The following is a 21,245-nucleotide window of genomic DNA, read 5'->3' on the forward strand; positions in this document are numbered from 1 at the left end:
TCAGGGGTGCGCGGGTTTCCAGGGATCTGCTGCGCCTGCGCGCTGACAACATCCGCAGCCTGCCCAGTCTCTTTCCTCTTTGCCTGTGCGCCTGCGCTCCTAGCTTTCCCAGTCAGTGCGCGCTTTCCACTGTGCTTGTATGGAGAGCATAGGCGACATCCGGTCCCAACACAAGGGGGGTGTGGACAGTCTGGCCAGCTCGACCCGCTCCTATTTTTTGTCTCCACAAATAGTAGGCTCACGATCGCCAAGCTCGTGTCTGTCCACTTCCTTCATAGGAGACTCCCCCCACACACACTTGGCTTCTGCGTCTACCTTCTTCAGGATTGGTATTCACTGCTTCCTGAAACTTCCAGGGGCACTGCATCCTGGCCAGGTTTCTTCCTTGGGAACGAGGGAGGAGGCGTGACGCGCAAGCAGGTAATGAGGGGACCAAGTGAGAGCTTGCTTGCTCAGTGGGAGGGGATGGTGAACTGACCAAGGTAACCTGTTTTGCTTTAAGCGAACTCCATTTGTGTGCTTCACCCAATGGCTCCTCGGCCCTGCTTGTGTTATGATGTTAGGGGGTGCAGACCACCGGGAAAGACCTCTCAGACTCAATCAAATCCAATTTGTTGAATTTTATTAAGCTGGCCAGCTGACTGTGAGAGATCTAAACTTCATGTTACAAGCTGGGTCTAAGATTCAGTTTCTTAAACAAAGGGCATTCATCAACTGAGAGGCCAGACACCAGCAGGCAAGACTAACGCCATGTTAGGCTGGACACCATGTTAAGAAGCTGCCGACCAGACCCTGAACCCAGTTTCCAGAAAAACCACAAATAGTTAAAAGTTGCTCCAAGGCCCCCACATCCTGCTGGATCAGCCTGACACTGAGGAAACAGACATTATCAGATGTCTGAATAGGTCACCAGATGCTCTAACCAAAATTTCCAAAAGCTTACTTAACCTCAGGGCCAGTCGACCCAGGAATCATCCCCCTTGAACCAATCAGAAAACGCCCAAGTCTACAATGGGGGGTGTCCCTTTATAAGCTCAACCCCCTGCTGGTTGGCGCCTCCTCTCAGCCACTCCTCTCACCAGCTGCTTCGAGTGCTGCTGGACAGTCGGAACTGAGTTCATTGTTAATAAACCCCTGTGTGTTTGCATGGGTACTTGGCTCTGTGATAGTCCCGCATCCTGGGACTATAACACAACAACATCCCTGACAGTGGGGGACTCCTGAGTCAGCCTCACAGTATCTCAAAGCAGTGACCAAATAACGATAGTTGCTGCAGCCCCCCCCTCGAAACTTGCCCAAGTATATCCAAAGATTAAAAAACTAAAACCCCAGCCTATCAAAAATGTACTAATATAACTGCTGCCTGCCTAACCAGTTGTATTTGAGATGACCTAACTCTTCCTGAAATTCCCCTAGCTATGATTAAAAGAAGCCTGTGTGCATCTGGCGTTGGTGGCGCACACCTTTGATCCCAGCACTCGGGAGGCAGAGGCAAGTGGATCTCTGTGAGCTCGAGGCCAGCCTGGTCTACAGAGTGAGTTCCAGGGCAGCCTCCAAAACAACACAGAGAAACCCTGTCTCTAAAAACAAAACAAACAGAAGAAGCCTGTGTGCATGGGGGGGGGGGGCATCATTTTGTACAAATGGTGAACCCTGCATGCTGATTGTTTCTGCAGAATAAATGCTCTTTGGTTTTGCATACTATTCGAGTTTGGGGTCTTCTTCAGTGTTTCATGGACCCTTAAAACTGCACCCTCCACACTGGGATGAGAACCTGCCACCCAGGCTAAAAGGGGAGAGGAGCTTTTAAAGGTAAAACCCACAATTGCTTCATTTCTGAAGAATTTGTAGCTATGTGCACTTTGCTCTTGCACACAACCATAAGCATGTTTACAGAAGTCACTGCAAGCAACTCGTCATTTCACAGCAGTTACACATTGCTGGGACGCAGATAAAGGAATTATAGTTAGAATTCCCTGGAATTGTTTACCAGATTCTGCTGATAGACTGGACTCCTAAGTTGGCTGTCTTTTGAGCAGAATGAACTTGCTTAGGCCACTGCATCCTCCACTGTCTCTGGATCATGTATATCCAATCATTGATTCATACTGTTGTTGGGCGAAATATTGATATTGGACCAGTAGAGCCAATGTCTTAACCACACTGATGTTTTTCATACATGTAATTAGACAGTTGATGATATGATACAAAGCCTATGGTGACATCAAGAAGTAACAAGGGGGAATGAAATGTAGGTCAGAACTTGGCTGCCTGTATCTAGACAGTATGGGTCTGGCTATTAACAGTCATTAGAGTGTTCGATTAGAGGAGCCTGGTGGTTGGAGGCCCTTACAGATAGGCTCCTCAAACACTTCACTCCCCCTTTTTTGGTTACTACTGATAAACAATCAGGAATTGGGAAGGGGGATGACATTATCATTATACTACTTCCTGCTGAATGGGGGCATCAAAGTCCATACTTGACCTTCACTGTCAGGAAATAATTGGGTGTCACCACCACCTCTGACTCCATAGATAAGGACTAGTGATCCTTAAATAGCAGTTGATTAAACATCTGGTTAGGAATCTTTTGAATCTTTTGAATGTGATGATAACTCAGAATGAAAGAGCTCCTTTCTCCTAGACCCCTGGGAGCCCTTGGTTAAAGCGTTGGTAGGAGATCACTGAGTCCAATTTCTAGTGACTACTAGGGTGGAACTCTCCAATTTAAACCCCTGCCCCCTGGGAGCACTCTCCCAAAGAAAAATCCCTACTTGGGCTACTAGCATGGTCAGGAACTGCTACCTCACACCTGGATGCATCTTCAGCCTGGTCATAAACAAGTAAACCATCCCTCTATAGTTCCAGAATATTCTTTCCCTCTTCTGTGCCACAACTTCCACAAATTGGGCATCACTATCACCTTTTTGACTTAAGAAACTGAAATCTTTTTTTTTTCCGCCTGCATATCAAGTTCTGTTTAACCTCTCCTCGGGAGAAACTCTCTCAGTTTCTCCTGACTTTCACCAACTGAACCCTATGACTCCCAGAGAGCTACTCAAAGACCTACACAGGGATTCCACGGGTATGAACAGAGATCACCCTCCCATCCACCCAACTTGGTGGCTTATCTCCTACAAGTTGTAATAAATCTGCTGGCCAGTCCCCTGCCAAGCTGAGTCAGACGGTATCCTTTGAGCTAAAACACCAGACTAAATATTGTTCTACATATCAAGAGACACTAAAAGCTAACATTCCCGCCCTATTCCAGTCTGCCTGGAACACACTTTTCCTACTTGCCCATAAACTGGGAACTTGAGGCCACAGTCTGCTGGTAAGAAGTTCCATACAATCAACAAACATACTGGAACTATCCCTCCCCATAGTCCCAAATCCCTTTACTTCACTCACCCTTCTTGCACCCAGTCTTCAAGGTTGTACTGTCTTAGACATAAAAGATGCCTTCTCCTCTATTCCTTTGCCACCTGTTAAGTCAACCCTTCCTTGCCTTTGAATCAACACACTCTGTGTCAGGCGAAACCAGCCAACTGACATGGACCTGAATATTCCAAGGGCTCAGAAAGTACCCTCAGTTGTTCAGGGAAGTTCTGTGAGAACAATTAACAGACTTCTGGACCTTCTATTCCGAATCAACACTTTTCCAAAATTGTCCATGATCTCCTACGGGCAACTGCCAACCCAGCCACTTACCTTCAAGACACCTAAGACCTACTCCTGTTTCTTAAGATCCTGAGGTACCAAGTCGCAAAAAAAAAAAAAAAAAAAAAAAAAAGACAAAAAGGTTAAATTTGTCAAATGGAGGTTTCCTACCTGGGATAAAATCTCTGGGAAAAGAGTACCCTCACTGCACCTCAAAAAGGAAACCACCCTCCAGATCCCCTTTTCCCAGACCAAAAACAGCTATGCAAACTTCTGGGGGTGGCAGATTAATGTTGTCTTTGGATCACTGGTCTTGCCAAGATAACAAGGACTTTCTGTTTGACCACTAACCTGTCCAACAGGGACAGTCAGCATAAGACCGGGGCACCTAGGAGAAAATGGGGGATAAGGGGTATAAGAAACGGACAGCAAGACAGTATTCTGATCAATCTGACAACCTTTATTCATTCTAAAGGGGTTTATATAGGGCCGTAGGCAGGAAGTAAGGAGGGGAGGGAGTGGGCGTGTTGCCTGCATCGAGGAAGCTGGGGGGGGGCAAAAATGTCAGTGGGAGGAGTAGGTCATCCTGTGTCGCCTGGTAACCTAACTGCAGGTTCCGATTCTATCTTTTACAATATCCTCTACTCCTCAAACCTATCACCTGAGAGACTTGGTAATTTTCACTAGGCTTAATCTTTAACTGACGGATAAGCCGCGAGCCTGTTTCTCGGAACTTGCTTCCTATCTTAAGAGGCGGTATTTCTACAGTGTGGCCTGGAGTCGCGTCCTCTCTAACATGATAATGCTAGGGCTGGATTATGGCAGAGGTCCCTGACATACCACTGAAGCAGACCAATCATGCAAATGGGCTGAGATAGAAAACTAAGCCTTTCAGGACACAAGGATGCTCTAACCCAGGCTCCAGCTCCATCAGCCCTGTCTCCCCTTTACAGCTGTTCAGAGTCTCAGCCCAGCAGCAGTGATGCCAGACAGTGACCTGAAGGTACTGTTAAATAATTGTGAGGATCTGCTGGACATTTTCCCCAGACTAGCTTCCCAGACCCCCACCTCCTCCCAAACTTCTCCTTGCCTGAGGCAGACATTGACTTGTTTACATGTGGGAGCATAATGAATGGGGCTCAAAGGACAAGAGGTGCTGAGACCACCCAAAAGGATATTTTCCCTGGGCACCGTCGCACAAAAGGCTGAACTGACTGATCTTGCCTTGGCTTCTCTTGGGAAAGGGTAGCTGGGAATAAACATCTTCAAAGAAGCAGATATTCCTTCACCAGCCTTCATGCCCATGCTGCAATTTATAGGCTAAGCGGGCTCCAAAGTTTGGAAGGAAAAAAACATCAAAAATGAAAAGGAAAACCTAACACTCCTTAAGGCTATCTGGCTCCCCAAGGAAATAGCAGTCATACACTGCAGGGATCATCAAAAGGTTGACATTGACAGATGGAGGATCTCTAGTGGCCTGCTGAACTCTGCATTGAACCATGTACCATTCTGCCCATAACCTTTTTTGATCCAGTGTTCTCTCCTCAGCAGACATACACACGGAGAAAGAAAACAGTGCCTATCCCTAGGGAGCATCAAAGGACCCTGTGGGATACTGGAGCCTGCTAGACTCCAGGATCATCCTTTCCACAGCCCTCAAACACCTGCTTGTGGACCACCTACATCAGGGGACTCACCTAGATTCCACCAAAGTGAGTCACTATCTAAGTAACAGATCTGCCAGGTTCCGAAACTGACTATCCTGCCAATCTTCTTCTGCCTTCCGTATGCTCAGGTCAACTCTAAAAAGGAGCCAGAGGTACTGGTCTGCAAGCCATTCTCTGTTTCGAGATATTTGATTACACTGTGTAAAGATATGTCATTGTGATTGGTGAAATAAACATCTAAATAGCCAATAGAAAGGCAGGAGGTACAGGGGGACTTCTGGACAGAGAGAGTTCGGGGAAGACAGAGTTGCCAACCAGACACAGGGTGCAAGATATGCAGGAGGAGAGGTAAAAGCCAAGAGTCACATGTCAGCACGTAGATGAATAGAAATGGATTAATTTATGGATTAATTTAAGTTACAGAGCTATTTAAAAACAAGCCTAAGCAATACACTGAACTTTCATAACTAATAGTAAGTCACCATCTCATTTTTTTGAGCTGGCACACCCCCCCAAAAATCCATCTATAAATGGCGCCCATTTTTATTCATCTATGTGACTCATTGCTTTTACCATTTCTCCTGATGTCTTGCTCACAACTCCTCCTTTGTTCTTCCTAGAGCTCTAACTATCTGGAAGTCCTGCCTATACCTCTTGCCTAGCTATTGGCCATTTAACTTTTCTTCTTCTTCTTCTTCTTCTTCTTCTTCTTCTTCTTCTTCTTCTTCTTCTTCTTCTTCTTCTTCTTCTTCTTCTTCTTCCTTCTCCTTCTCCTTCTCCTTCTCCTTCTCCTTCTCCTCCTTCTCCTCCTCCTCCTCCTGCTCCTCCTCCTCCTCCTTCTCCTTCTCTTTTGGCTTTCTCTGTATTGCTTTAGAGCCTGTCCTGGAACTCGCTATGTAGACCAGGCTGGCCTCGAACTCACAGAGATCCACCTGCTTCTGCCTCCCAAAGCTGGGATTAAAGGCATGTGCCACCAACGCCCGGCCATTTAGCTTTTTACTAAACCAATCACAATGACACATCTTCACACAGTATAAAGTAATATTCAGCAATAGCTGTGGATTTGATCAAGGTTGATAGGGAACATATTTGATCAGGGGAGATCCCCCTGAAAATCCTGGCTACAGATATAAAGAAATAAATCTTAAAAACTGTAAGACAGGTGATATATATTTTTTCTGCTCAAACATAAAACAAAAAATTCATCTTTGGTTGGCTTGTGTAGAATGCAAAGTCCATACTTGAAAGTTTTGTGTTTTCAGAGTAAGGGGACCAGACACCAATGACAACATGTGGCTCAGGTGATCCAGCCTCTCAGAGTGCCTCTGTTGCAGTTTCCTCAGAGTTCTGCATCCATAACAGTTTCAAGGATGTTGGCAGCATTGGTCCACTCTCACAGATTATATTCTAGCCAGGACTTCTGATGAACCCTGCATTTTCCCATTACAGAGACTGGACAACAAATGATATACAGCTACCTCTCCCAGGATTTGACCATTATTCCAATTTTCTCAGGCTTCCCTAAAGATTCTGTCACCCCCCCCAAATAATGGGAAGCTGTCTAGAAAACATGATACCCATATTTCCAAGAGTTGGAGTAGGTGGTTTTGGGTCATTCAGTGGGTTATGGATATTTGTCATCGTTTGGGGGGGGGAGCTGGTTCCAAATTGTTATTGGTCATGGTCAGTAAAATGCTGAACAAAGAAGATTAGATTCAGGGATCTCTTTCTGAAGGAAAAAATGGGGGATATAGTATAGAAATGATGGGATAAAAGGGTAGATTGTCTAGTCTACTTTTGAACAACCACTGGTCCCAAATGTTTTACACTGGTATGGATTTTTATATATTGATACTAATTTATTGTTACTTTTGTTATACTGTATTATATGTTCCTATTTCTTGTTTAAGATAGTGCACTTATGCAGCTCACTTAAAAATGTAATGTAAAGTTCTAGTCCTTGAAAGCTATTTAGGGTAATAAAGAAAAACAGATTACTTATTGAGGTCATTGCTCTTCTCTTCCAGGCCATGGAGGGGTGCTGCTTACTGGCTTTCTCTTCATGGCTTGCTCAGCTTGCTTTTTTTGTTTGTTTGTTTGCTTTTCGAGACAGGGTTTCTCTGTATTGTTTTGGAGGCTGTCCTGGCACTCACTCTGTAGGCTAACCAGGCTGGCCTTGAATTCACAGAGATCCGCCTGCCTCTGCTTCCCAAGTGCTGGGATAAAGGCATGCACCACCAACACCCGGCATCAGCTAGCTTTTTTATAGAACCCAGGACCAGTAGCCTAGGGATGTGTTGATATTTTGTTTGTGTTTTGACAAATAAAGTTTGCCTGGAGACCAGAGGGCACAGCTAGCCTCTAGCTAATCATAGAGGTCTGGAGACAAGAAGTGACAACATGAAGTGGAAACAGGAGTGATAAGGCAGGGTGTGGAAAAGATCTCAGTCAACCGAAAGGTTGGAGGATTCAGAGAGGTAACAGGTAACTGTGGCTGCTTCTTTGCTTCTTTGATCTTTGAGCATTTACCCCAATATCTGACTCTGTGTTTTTATTGGGATCATGATTCAGAGATTGTTAAGGGCAGCTTTTTCTTTTGCTAGCCGCTTTGGTTTATCCCCCGCCAGTCACCTGGGCTCTGCCGCGCCAGCCTGGTTCTAGATCCGCATGAGTCCCAAATAAACACACAGGAGGCTATATTAATTATGAAGCTGTTGGCCTTGTTTGTCTCTTACTGGCTAGCTCTGCCTTAAGTAATAACCCCATAATTGTTAATCTAAGTATGTTTCTTACCGGAGAAGTTTCCGGGCTCCTACCCGGCGTTACATGTCGACTCTCTTGTGTTTCCCCTTCCCAGAATCCTCCTCGACTCCTAGTCCCTCCTATCTAGGTTTTCTATTGGCCAGACAGTACTTTATTGACAAATGCACAGGCAAATAACAGGACTTCCCCAACAAGAGATGCTCCCCCCTTTCTATATAGTAAAAGAAAAGAGCAGTTGGGTGAAGTGCCTGTCTTAGGTTACCTGGTGGGCTTCCAGTTCTGGACATGGTGAGAGAGGATACAAATTAAGTTTTTGCCGGCAACATTTAGAGGGCCATGTTTGCTCCCAGATTCTGGCACCAAGCTATCCCCGTCTTAAGCATCTCCACAGCCTGGAGCAGAGTGAAGGCGGGCGCTTGGCCAGGTACTCAAACTCCCGAAAGCTCAAAGGTTGGAATGCAGGTTTGTCCACAGCCTCAGGTTCTTCGGGGTCTTGCTGAGAGAGCTGCTGATAGTGAACCTGTACTGAATTTTTGGTAACCCCATCAACCTGATTTTTAACAAAACTGGTGAGGCGACGAAATGCCCAAGGACCAAAGGAAATAAGTAATATGAAGCCAATAAAGGGTCCTAACAAACTAGGCAGCAAAGTCGACAGCCAGAGGGAGGTAGAGAACCAATTTTTGTACCAAGATTCACTTTGATCCAAATTTCTTTTTGTTTCTTCCAGACTCTGTTCAACTCTTCTGATACTGTCTCTAACTAATCCTGATTTATCTTTGAAAAAACAACATTCCTCTTTAAGGGCGGCACAAACTCCCCCCCTCCCGCAAAAAGGCGAGGTCGAGACCGCGATGGTTTTGTTGTACCATTTCAGCTAAGGAACAAACAGTTTGTTATAAGTAATCTAAACCTATTTTTAGCTAGTCTATGTCTCTAACAACAGTGCGGGTTAGAACACTAACAGAGTCCTTTGTGTGGAGTAGGGAGTAAATTCCTGTGCCAGCTCCTGCTGCACCCAGACCAACCAATATGGCTAATGTGAGGGGGGTGACCAGCTCTCTTTTTCGTCGAGAGAGAGTTACAGCTGGATCGCTTTGGGGCAATAAATCAGATTCAGGGCGAACAGTCAATTTGGGCACGAGTACAACAAGGACGCAGTAGTCTTTGTGTGCAAGAAAAACATCTACAATAATATGCGGGGATAACCCTGTGGAGCAAGCAAAAAAGGTGAGGTTGGGGGCAATAAGAAAGGAAGCATGAGCAGCAACTTGCATGGTTTGATTACATGCTTCTAACAGCGGGGTGGGGGGGAAGCATACGTGGTCCCAAAAGGCAGAGTCCAGATCCCACGACCTGCCTGCCCTAAGGTCATGCCGCGTGGCTGTGGCTGCGTGCCCCAGTGAAGCAGATTGGTGTTGTTGGTGTAGATGGGTGAGCCGAAGGCTGCAATTCCTTCGTAGAATGGAGGGATGGGCGAATAGCAAATCCAGCAGCACTCATAAGTGGTGTTGGAGAGTGCCTGGGCCGAGGCGTTGACCATCTGAAGGATGAGGTCCGCGGTGGAGACTGGACCGGCGGGCAGGGTGGGTTGATAAACAGTGGTGGCAGCAGCGGGAGCTGGAGAATGGAGATTAGGAAGAGGGCGAGGGGCGGCAGCCTTGGGTAGGAATGAGCCACCACCAGAGGGGTATAAAAAAGGATTGGGGCCAACAGCAATAGGGCGAAAGGAAGGGATTTCTTTCAAAAGTCTAATGGAAAAAGTGAGGCCTGGGTCTGTGCCAGAAACATATAGGCGTAGACCCCAGTAAGCGCTGCGGGAACCTTCCCAGAGGAACCTTTTTCCTGCAGCTGTAAACTGGATATGGAGGAGGTTGCACCAACTGTGTGAACAAAGGGGATTAAGTGGTGTTGGGCCAGAATTAAGCTGTCTGGCAGGGGGATTAAATCGCTTTACAGTTATGAGGTCCCAGGAAGAGGAGGGATTCCAATAGGTGTCACCTGTGTTTTCGCAGCCCCATTGTGCGCAATAAAAACTTTCTGATTGCCCGCACTTTCCTGTTAGGGATCGATCTCTATGTGGGCCGGGGCAAACATAAATGGGTGCCATGGTTAGATAAGTATGTGCAGCCGCATTGTAACACCCAGGAATGGTACTATAGCGATTATTTGTGTTCAAGGGTTTGGGTTGGGGCATGAAGTTATTAGGTGTGCCCCAAGTTTTTCCAGCCACGCCCATGGCAAGTGTGCACAGGTCGACAAAAAGATTAGGCCATGGGATTAAACCGGCAAGTTGTGAGGTAGCATTGGCTATGTCCCCAGCCTCATTGGTAATTATCCAAGTGTAGTTGTATATTGGCAGGGATGCAAGGAGGGAAACTAAAAATCAAAAGGAGAAATGGAAGAAGTAGTAGACGATGCAGTGTCATCTTCACTATAAATGGATATTTCCTGTCCTGAGTCGCTTGGTCCCAAATACCCAGCAGCAACTTCCCAAATTACTACACAGAGTCTTATATTAATTATAAATGCTTGGCCAATAGCTCAGGCTTACTACTACCTAGCTTTTACATTTTAAGTTAACCCATATTTCTTATTTAAGCTCTGCCATGTGGTGACACCTTTATTAGCATGGCACTTTTATCTCCTGTTCACCCTGTGTCTCACTGGCATCCTTCTCCTCAGAATTTTCTGTCTCAGACTCTCTCTCCCAATCTCTTCTTGTCCAGCTATTGGCTAATCAGCTTTTTTTTTTTTAACAATGAGAGTAATGCATATTTTTTGGGGGCCCATGCAAATTTCTAGAAATATGTTCTGCCCAGTCATGAATTCTAGGAGCTCAGAACTTCTATTGTCTTTTAGTTGCTGACTGATTACCTCCAGATGGTCTGGCCTCTGTGGGGAATGGCTCCTAGTTTGGATAACAAAAGACCTGGGCCTGGGCGAGTCCACACCCACCCTGAAGGCCAGTGAGATGTTGTGAAATGGATGGCCTCTAACAGACTACAAGAGTTCTCTACCTTTTGTATTATGTCTGATGGACTACAGAAGCCTCACCTTGTGTTTACCATCCATGGTTTTTCAAGGTATATGCTTACAGTGGCCCCAAGAGTGCTCAGCACATTCCCTCCTGGCTTCCTGTTGATTTCTATCCTGGTAAGACTTAGACCAACTGTAACAGCAGCCCTAAAGACTACCTTGGTAAAAGATGATCCACAAATATATAGGGATATAGGACAACTACAGACTTTCGTTGAAATGCTTCTCAAACAAGTTGAAATCTTTGGCAGAGTTAGTTCTACTGAGTTGGAAAGGGAGAGATTTATTATTCATGTGCTGGGGAGATCTTTGTGTATCCTTAGGGAAAGTTAGCTGTTTCTATGCATCAGTCCTGATTAAAAATACTTTACAAAGTGATCAAAAAAAAAATCTAAGTAAACATCTGATGAGGGAAGTCCTTCTGTGTATACGTTTCTCTTATTGGTTAATGAATAAAACATTGATTGGACAGGCAGGAAGTGACATAGCTGGGGAGAATCAGAATATAAGCAGGGACAAACAGGAAATCGCTCTCTCCTACTCTCCTCTCCTCTCCTCCCCTCCCCTCCTTTCTCTTCTCTTCTCTTCTCTTCTCTTCTCTGTGGACACACTGATCAGTAATCATGTAGGACACCAGAGGAATAACAGGTCCCTGGACCATTCTCCGGTAAGAGAAGACCATGTGGAAATACTTAGATTAGTAGTTATGGGTTAATAACTAAGTCAGAGCTAGCTAATAAGAAACCATAGCCAATGGCCAACAGATTTATAATTAATATGTCTTGTGTGTTCATTTGGGGTTGATGTGGCTATGGGACCAGGCTGGCCAGAAGAGTTCACGTTACAAACATCAAAAGGAAAGAGAGATCAACAGTTGCTGGTTCCATTGCTGATTTGATTGAAACCCATGGCTGACCTTATATACGGGTCTCAAAGGTCTCCTCGTTCTTCTCTTCCTAGGACAGTTGGACTTTGTTTAATCAACTGGTTATTAAACTTCATTAAATAACCAATAGCCTTTATCAAATGAACACTCATAAGGGCCCAGTATAACTCTGTGCCACTGGAAGATGAGTCAATACTTTGACTCTGCTAAGACCAGTGGAGAATAAACTAACCAAGGGAATCCCATTTTGCTTTAGCTGACACCATTTTGTGTGCCTCATACAACCACCCTCCAGGCTGGCTAACTACATCCTTGGAACATTCTAGTCTAGCCACACTTGTAGTTTTAGGAGGTCCTTTGTTTTAATCAACTAGAGCATTTGAAATCTTTTAACAGAAATTATGAAACTTCTGACAGCTGGCCTGTCCCTGGTATATTGTAACTGTGAATCGTGCTTTATACAGATCACTGGAATGTCCTCAAATAGGTTACACGCTCACAGCCTAAGGTAGCACGAGCTGAGTTCACTGAATATCCCAGCCTGCACACTTACCACAGCCCCTCTGGAGACAGATATGCCACCTCTATCTTGTCCAGGGGCTGGGACCACAACTGCAAATCGAAGAATGGAGACTTTCAAGAGATATCCTGTTGTTCAAAATTTTTATTAACAAAACCCGTTTGTTTAGGGGATGGGTATAGGCAAGGGTGAGTAAACTCCACAGTCTCACCCCAGCACTGAATATGGAGAGGGACAGACAGTGACAAAGGGAAATGGAAGCCAAAACGTAGATGGGCACAGGGATAAAACTAAGGAGCAGTGGAATAAACAGATGAATGGAGGAACAGAAAGCTGGCGATGCAGGGCCACTCCCCTAGCTGGAATGTAGGGGTGAGGAGCCTCTGGGCTGGTGAAGCTCAGCGATCAGCACTAGATCGAAGGTCGGTAGTGAGTGGGTCATGTTGGATCGTTTGGTGCAGCATCAGGGCAAGTAATCCTGCTCTGTTGGTCATGGCTGTGCGAACATTACGTTCCTGCTCAAACAGCTCGTCCAGCTTATACCACTGCCAAGGAAGTGGAAAGGAGCATGAGAATCAGCCCTGGAGCTCAGGCTGACTGAGGTCACACCCAATATTAAAACCTACCACCCGGACGCGCTCCAAGTCCACTTCTGCACGACGAAGCTTCTCCCAGCAATAATGGCGATTGCACTGGCGCTTAGGCAGGCGGCAGAAGTCACCTGTGAGCTCAAAGACATCACGTACAAGTGGACACCCACAGACCTCATCAGCAGGCACCTGCAGGGACACCAAGGGTAGAAGTGATGAGAGGAGGAATGGAGAATGAAGGAGAGTGAAACGGAGGCGAAAGGGGAGGAACTGGAGATGATTAGCAGGAAAGGGAGGAAATGGAAGTTGACAGGAGAAAGAGAAGGAAAGGAGGGAGAAAGGAACAAACATGTGCAACACGAGGCAGGGCAGGGCAGGATACAGGTAACTGAAGGAAAACCTTACTTTGGGGTCCCGTGAGTGCTCAGGACATAGCACCTGGAGCCGCTTACAATATGTTTTGCTCTGGGGATTGTAGACATCACAGAAGAGTCGGGTAGCGCTGGCAGAGATTAACAGGAGAGTAGCCTTGAGTAGCTAGCTCCTTGACCACTGCAAAGGCCCACACTCATCTCCAGCCCCAATTTTTCACACACAATCCCATTTCCAACCCCCAGCCTTAACCACCCTTCTCTTAACACGATAGAGCACCCTTACTCACCCTTCAATGCGTGTGGGGTACATGGACCCAAAGGATGTCTGGCTCTCATACTGGAAGGATGAGCACAAATATAAGGACTTTGGGTGCCCTCTCAAGATACCACCCATGCGACAAATCTGTGGGCCTTGTGGGCCACTGATGTCCCCACACCATCCACTCCCTTAGAATGGCCCCTGACCTTGGCATAGCAACGCTCCATGTGGCGCAAGGCAACACGTGGGTTGATGGGATGCCCACAGGAGACACAGAAGATCTGCAGATCCGTGTCGTCACTGTCATTCTCATTGTTCTGTATGGGGGAAAGAACGATGAGGCCAGGCAGGACAAGGTCCGGGGTCCTGCCCTGCTATGGCTGTATGTCTCTTTACCTCCTCATCCTCACGTACAGCCTGCTGCTTAGCTCGAAGAATGATGGCCTCAAGCTCATGAAATCTGCGTTCCATTTCTTGAAGACGGGTGCGGGCACTCTGCTGCTCACGGCGTATGCGTTCAAGGAGCTTCTTGCCATGTTCTTCGGCAATGCAGGGGCTTTGCTGCCACTGCTGGATGCGCTGTGGGAGGATCTCATAGATTCGGCTGCAGGGAGACAGCGAGGTACGGGCAGAGAAGCACCAAAAGCAGTAAGTGGGGTGATCAAGGGAGAGTGAGTGGATAGACAATGAAAAGGATGAGAGGCTGAGCGGGAGGGGCTGGCAGATGGAGACTGAATGGTGGGTTCATGTGGCCAGATGGGGGTCTGATTGCACAGTGCACAGACAACTAACTGGAGGGAAAGCTCTACTTCCTGACTCAGTGCCCAGGGAAACTCACTTGGCTGCTAGCTTCATGCCACAGTCATCTGAACAATACTTGGAACCAGGCTGGGCAGCACGCACACAGCCAGGCCCCAGGCACTGCGGTAGTGATGCCGGGTCCTTGGCATCAGCCCTCTCTGGGTGTTTCCATTTGTCTTTATGCTTCTGCTTCTGTCGATGCCGCTTATATCTCTCTTCCTTCTAAGGGGCAAGACGGGTCATGTCAAGGTGCACCAGAGGTCAGCCGTGGGTCTCATCTGCCTCTCCACTCCAGCTTTTTGGCTCTTCCCATTCAGCCTCTGACTTCTCCATCTCCTCCCTGCCCCTCCTCTCCCTTTAACACCCATGTCCCCCTCTCCATCACCTTCTTCTCAGACTTCTTCTCTCGGCGCTTCACGTGCTTTACTTTCACGGCCCGTTTCCTCAGCGCGGGATCCAGGAACGGGGACTCCTCCGCATCACTCATCCAGGGCTGCAAACAGGGCATGCACTGACCACCTGAGCAGCTCATGACCACACCACGTATCTACTGTTTCCCAAAGCAGCCTGTGCGCCCTCTGCCTCCTCTTTCCCGGGCTGTGACTTCACCATCTCCCGTTACTCCCCCACCACAGGACGCTCCTGCTACTCACGAGGCCATGATCATCAAAGGCTCCAGCACAGAAGTCCTGGTACAGGTCAGGGTCCAATGCCAGGTCCTCATCTGAGAGTGGCTCCGGTGTTGCTGTAGCCTCTGGCAGCTCCTTAACCACGGATGACAACACTGTCCCCTCATCTTCCCGGATACGTCCTAGCTTCTGGGATGGCTGTGGCTGCTGTTGAGTGGGTGGTGGCCGGCGGGGCCTTGGCAGGGCCTCTGAGGGCGTCACCGGCGAGAGCTGCGGGGCAGAATCTCAGGACTGGCCCTGACCGCCCTGCCCGCATGCCCTGCCCCGCCCTGGGGGGCTGGACTCACCGAGGAAGGGAAGTACTTGTACGATTCCTGTGCGCAGGAGGAAGGCCTAGGTCAGCCCCAGGAAAATGAAGGGTCACCCTGTCCTATCCCCAACTACGCATCCTTGCCTGGTCTCACCAAATGTCGTTTTATCCCTCCCCTCACCTCAGAGATATGCTCAGTCCTACCTGTTGTGCCCTGGCATGCCTGACCACCTAAAATAAATGTCCCTGCCAGCTAGTTGTCATGTGGCATTCACCTGAACATACTACCCCCTCCCACACATCCAGACTTAAAGAGGCCCCACCCCACCTGCACTTTCCCATTCGTAGCCCGACTCGGGCCTCCCAGCCATGCTCCCACCCGAACCTGCCAGCTCTGTCCATGCTCACCCGTGCCCGCAGCTGACACTGGCGAAGCCGACACTTCTGCCGGATCTTGTTGGGACCTCCGAACTTCTTCATGTCACGGCAGAAGTCACAGTGGCCACAGTCCTCAGTACGCCGGCATGCCTCACACTCACCGCACATTCGGGCTGACCGTTTGATTTGTTGCTGTTGCTGTTGCTGTTGCTGCTGCTGGTGCTGGTGATGCTAGGAGTCAGTGTACAGGGTAGAGATCAGAAGCCTAAATGGTGCCCAAAGCAGAATTTCACCCACCCCAACCACCGCAGTCACTCACCTGGCTAGGTGTAGCCACTAAGGGCTGTGGAGAAGATTTGTGTGGCGAAGCTGAGCCCCGAGCAAGCATGGTCCCAACCCCTGTCCCTGACCCTGCCCGGCGCTGCAGGTCTGGGTCTGAGGCAGGCCTCTTGCGCCCTCCTCCCTCATCCCGGGGCTCACTGCCGTCCCGCTCACTGCCGTCCCGCTCCCGGGACTTTTTGTGTCGGTATCGAATCTCCAGTTTCGGGTCCTTCTCTGTGAGGCAAAGAGTAAGACCAAAGTGGGTTTGCAGAAGAGATATGAATGATCCCAGAACCTCTTTCTCTGTGCCTACCCCAGCAACTTCTCTGGCTCATGCTATAGGAGAGAGTTCCCCCTTCCTTTAGGATGCTCCATTATTGTTCACATTGAAGCTGGCATTCCCCCCAATACATCAGAGACCAACAATCGTCCACAGAGGACACCTTGATTACCCATGATCCCTCCCATTACGGCTCCTCTTCATGTCTTGGAGCCCACCTGCCTTCCCAGCCCATGCACAGGCCTCACCTCGGCACTCCAGACAGTACCATTCCCGGATGGCCTTGGCCATCTTCTCAGTGATCCGGATGCAATCTCCATGGAACCACTCATTGCAGTTGTCACATCCACTGCATATAAAGGAGCAAGGGGTAGAGATGTGAGGGGTGCGCTTCCAGTGTTGCCCCACCCCGCCAGGCGTCAGCCCACCCGCCTCGCCCTAGCTCACATCATGAAGCAGTTGATGTCCGGTTTGCGGCAGATGCAGTAGATGGGAGCGTTCTCCCCATTCTCAGACTTGCTGTCCTCCCCAGCATCTGGAGGCTCCAGGTCGGAACCGTCTCCTTCCTGTGAGACCCACCCCCAATGATGGCTCCTTAATTCCTGCTTACAGCTCCACCACGGCTCAACACAAGTTCCTACTATGTCTTTGTGGTGCACACCTTTAATCCCAGCATTCGGGAAGCAGAGGCAGGTGGATCTCTGTGGTTGGCCTACAGAGCAAGTGCCAGAATAGGCTCCAAAGCTACACAGAGAAACCCTATCTCGAAACAACAACAACAACAAACAAAGACTTCTCCCTCTCATAGCTTCCGATCAGCCTCTCCATCATAGTTCACCCAGACCCTCATCCTTCAACCCTGGGCCTCATTACTTTGCTTACACTGCTCTCCACCACACATCTCCCTGACAAGCCTCCTGTCACTCTAACTGCTCATCACAAACACCATATCGTCGCCTTCAAGAGTTCTACCCACATAACCTCTTAATTCATTCTGCTGACGTCCCATCTCGGCTCCCCACAAGTCACTTTAACTTAGCTCACAGACCCCCACCCCCGATGACGGGTCTCCAGAGCCTGTGTAAATACTCATGGCCAAGTCCGTATCTCTCTGACCAAGGATCCTCAGTTGAAGGCTTCCCACAAAACTGCCATCTGAAGTCTCTACTGAAGTCCCACTGTGGACCCCCCCCCCTACAGCGGCTCATCAAAGAGCTCACAGATGGTTCACCTCAAACTCCATCACACACCTTTTCCCATCAGTCCCCAGACTCGGCACCCAGCTCACCAGAAGCCCCGTGCGCCCTGCCAACAGGCAGCAGTTGCCAACCCCACCGACCTCTGCCTCGGAACCGCGTTCCAACCGGGTACTCACCATCTCTCCGCTCACAGCGCACCCGCTCTGGACCCCCGGCAGCACCCAGCGAACCTGAACGAGCCCCTGGGCAGCGTCCGCGGCGGTGGCGAAAGCGCCCACAACCACTTCCGCTCCTGGTGCCGCCTCCGCGGCACCGCACTCTTAGTCCCCTCGCCCTGGACGACCGCTCAGCAGCAGACAAATAGGTCGCCCACCTACAGCCGCGAATGTTGCCCAGGCGCCGCCATCTTAACCATCGAGTCCGTAAGATAGCGAACACCGTACGTTCCGGGAGGTATGGCCGCGCCTATCTGCAGATCCTCCGAGCGCGCCGCCATCTTATCCGTCAAAGTCCGTACGGTGGCCGCCAGAGGGCAATATGGCCGCGCTTGCTTCGCGACTGCGACGCAGACGTCATCAGTTGTTTACGCCTCATCGGGCGGACACCATACGTTCCTAGGCAACGAATGGCAGCTTCCGGTTCACCGCTACCAAAGGGCGTGGCCATCTCCATAGTCGACTCCAAACACTTAGTGCTGCTGCCACTGACGGGGTAATCCTGCTACTGCCTAGATCATGTCTCATTCATTCCTCCATCCAATCATTTTACCCTTCAACGTTTATCAATGGGATGCCAGGACTCCGCAGAAGAAATAAATGTCATGTTGTAGCTGCCCAGCTGTTTACTTTTTACGCGCCTCGCCTTCATGGTTTTCAGTTAGATTTGGCTTCATTTTCCTCTTATTTGTTTTATTTTTTAATTTTTGTTTTTCGAGACAGGATTTCTCTATGGCTTTGGAGACTGTCCTGCAACTAGCTCTTGTAGACCAGGCTAGTCTCAAACTCAGAGATCCGCCTGCCTCTGCCTCTCGAGTGCTGGGATTAAAGGCGTGCGCCACCACCGTCCAGCTTTTTATTTTATTTTTGAGACAGGGTTTCTCTAGCCCTGGGAGTCCGTAACTAGCTGTGTAGACCAGGCTCTCCTCGAACTCACAGATAACCATCCGCCTCTGCCTCTCAAGTGCTAGGATTAAAGTAGGGCACCTTCACATCTGGATACATGTCTTAAACTTAGTGGCACATGCTGGTGATCCCAGCGGGAGCAGGAGGAGGGATGGGGTTAGAAAATGCAAATTCATGTCCTACCTGGACTACAATGTGAGTTCAAGGCTAATTTGGGTAATTTTGAGACTTTGTCTTAAAAAGAAAATAAGAAAGACATGGAGCCCGGTGTTGGTGGTGCACACCTTTAATCCCAGCACTCAGGATGCAGAGGTAGGCGGATCTCTGTTCATGGCCAGCCTGGTCTACATACAGAGTGAGTTCCAGGACAGGCTTCAAAGCAATACAGAGAAACCCTGTCTCGAAAAACAAACAAACAAAAAAGAAAGAAGGAAAGAAAGAAGAAAGACACGGAAGGAAGGGAAGGAATGGAAGAGAAGAAACGACGAAAGGAGAGAGAAAAGTAAGAAAAAGAAATAGGTGTATACTCCTTAAGAAGCCAGTACTATTGAAAATTTAATTATAAAACCCTAGAAGTGAAAGTCGGGTACCAGGTATAATAATATATTAGTAACCCCCAAGTAAAAGTGTGCAGTATTGTCCTAGTGTTCTAGTATTGCAAAAAGTGTCCTAGTAATGCAAAAACAAGTAATTAAAAGAATTATTAGGGCCAGTGAAATGGCTCAGCCACTAAAGGCCCTTGCTGTCCAGCCTGTCAACATGAGTTTGATTTCCAGAATTCATACTGACAGCCACAGCTGGCTTTTCTTCCACACTAAAGCTATTGCTGGCTGGTGTGTTCACACATACACAGACACACTTGGGGGGGCAAATAAGGAGTTCTAGAGATAGCTCAGTGGATAAGAGCACTCTTGCCGAGGGCATGAGTTCAGTTCTCAGCACCCACTTCAGGCAGCTCACAACGCTCCATAACTCTAGCTTCAGGGGAGCCCTATTCCCTTTTCCTGGCCTCTAAGGACACTGCACACACACATGAACATGCCTATACAAACAGTTTAAAAGATAAATGAAAAGAGAATTCTTTAAATTAACTTCAAATTTTACTTTAGTTCTGGGAGCTGCACAATAACTTAACAGTATACCACTCTTTATCCATTTATTTGTTGATGGGGGATGTTCTTCTGTATACGTGTTTCTCTTATTCGTTGATGAATAAAGCACTGTTTGGCCAGTAGCCAGGCAGGAAGTATAGGCAGGGGCTACCAGATGAGGAGAATTCTGAGGAGAGAGGACAGAGAGGAGTGGCCAGAGAAAGACGCCTGGTAGCAGCTGAAGGAGGCACATGCTGGAGCATTATGGATAAGCTGCAGCCTTGTGGCAATACACAGTCTAATAGAAATGGATTAACAATTAGGAGAGAGCTAGCCTCAGTGGATAAGAGCACTCTTGCCATCTGGTTGTTGGGCAAACTCAGATCCTCTGGAGCTCTACTCTTATCATCTAGTTAGTGTTAATTTTCAACCAGCATTGAAACTATTAGAGTAATAAATAATCTATAGAATGCCTCCCTGTTCATGTCATCTTTGTTGAAGAAGGACCAGTTAAGGATACAGTCTGTTCTTGATGATCAGTCAATTTGGAACAACAAATTTGTTGTGCCCTCTCTCTCTCTCTCTCTCTCTCTCTCTCTCTCTCTCTCTCTCTCTCTCTCTCTCTCTCTCTCTCTGTGTGTGTGTGTATGTATGCGTGTGTGTATAAAACTAGATCCTTCACGGCCATACGGCCATTTCTCAGTACTTAATCTGGTCACCTACAATTGTTGTTTCCTGGGCTGCTCTCCATAATGTGTGTAGGCAGATTTTTCTGTTCTTCCTACCAGCTCCCAAATTACTACACAGGGACTCTTATTAATTATGAAAGCTCAGCTGATAGCTTAGGCTTGTTGCTAACTAACTCTTACAACTGAAGTTAACCCATTTTTTACTAATCTATTTGCTGTTCCAAGGCTTGTTTACCTCATCTATATACTGCCGACCTTGCTTGCTCTGCATCTCATGGCATCTCTGCTCTTCTTTCCAGCATCCTCTCTGCCTGGAAATCCTTCCTAACTATTGGCTGGTCAGCTTTTTATTGAACCAATCACAGTGACAAATCTTTACACAATGTAATCAAATATCTCACAACAACTGTGGGCTTAGATAAACTCTTTTCTGCACACAGATGTATGAAACTCTGAGTTTTAGGATGGCAGAAAATTTTCAAATGATATTCTAAATAAAACTGCAACAAATGTTAACAGGTTCGTACTTATTCCTGACTTGATAATCCTTTTAGAGGCTGCAAAATCAAAAGGAAAAATTATTTTAGAAAAAAGGAAAACCTGAAGAAACTGTAGATTTACTTGCTTTTGGTTATTTGCTTGAACTACCAATTTTACAGATCACATAA

At 47.7% G+C, this 21,245-nt stretch overlaps 1 protein-coding gene and 2 long non-coding RNA genes across 3 annotated transcripts; 2 read left to right on the forward strand and 1 right to left on the reverse strand.

Moving 5' to 3' along the window:
* The first annotated feature begins 19 nt into the window (after positions 1–19).
* Positions 20–1,702, forward strand: LOC121138822. The gene is made up of 2 exons (XR_005875682.1): positions 20–420; positions 1,417–1,702. It is a non-coding gene; the product is annotated as an uncharacterized LOC121138822 (long non-coding RNA).
* A 10,959-nt stretch (positions 1,703–12,661) lies between these two features.
* On the reverse strand, positions 12,662–18,079 carry Cxxc1 (CXXC finger protein 1). The gene is made up of 15 exons (XM_005076443.4): positions 17,853–18,079; positions 16,925–17,043; positions 16,726–16,826; positions 16,196–16,431; positions 15,907–16,107; positions 15,536–15,562; positions 15,213–15,458; positions 14,945–15,052; positions 14,597–14,781; positions 14,155–14,362; positions 13,965–14,075; positions 13,787–13,836; positions 13,531–13,627; positions 13,162–13,314; positions 12,662–13,080 (listed from the first exon to the last, which is right to left on the reverse strand). Exons 1-15 carry the CDS (start codon positions 17,853–17,855, stop codon positions 12,934–12,936), a joined length of 1,992 nt encoding a protein of 663 aa, XP_005076500.1. The 5' UTR covers positions 17,856–18,079; the 3' UTR covers positions 12,662–12,933.
* On the forward strand, positions 14,252–15,754 carry LOC121138823. Its single transcript, XR_005875683.1, has 2 exons — positions 14,252–14,380; positions 15,195–15,754. It is a non-coding gene; the product is annotated as an uncharacterized LOC121138823 (long non-coding RNA).
* Positions 18,080–21,245: the final 3,166 nt, after the last annotated feature.

This window comes from Mesocricetus auratus, unplaced genomic scaffold (genome assembly GCF_017639785.1).
Source record: "Mesocricetus auratus isolate SY011 unplaced genomic scaffold, BCM_Maur_2.0 Super-Scaffold_6730, whole genome shotgun sequence".
Taxonomy (NCBI): domain Eukaryota; kingdom Metazoa; phylum Chordata; class Mammalia; order Rodentia; family Cricetidae; genus Mesocricetus; species Mesocricetus auratus.

Bases quoted from the DNA above. Each gene is read 5' to 3' on its own strand.
- Cxxc1 (XM_005076443.4), bottom strand. The intron at 16,432-16,725 runs GTGAGGCCTGTG...TTTGCCTCACAG, and splicing joins GTACTGTCTGGAGTGCCGAG to AGAAGGACCCGAAACTGGAG. The intron at 15,563-15,906 runs GTGAGCATGGAC...TCCTGCGCACAG, and splicing joins AGTGTCAGCTGCGGGCACGG to GAATCGTACAAGTACTTCCC.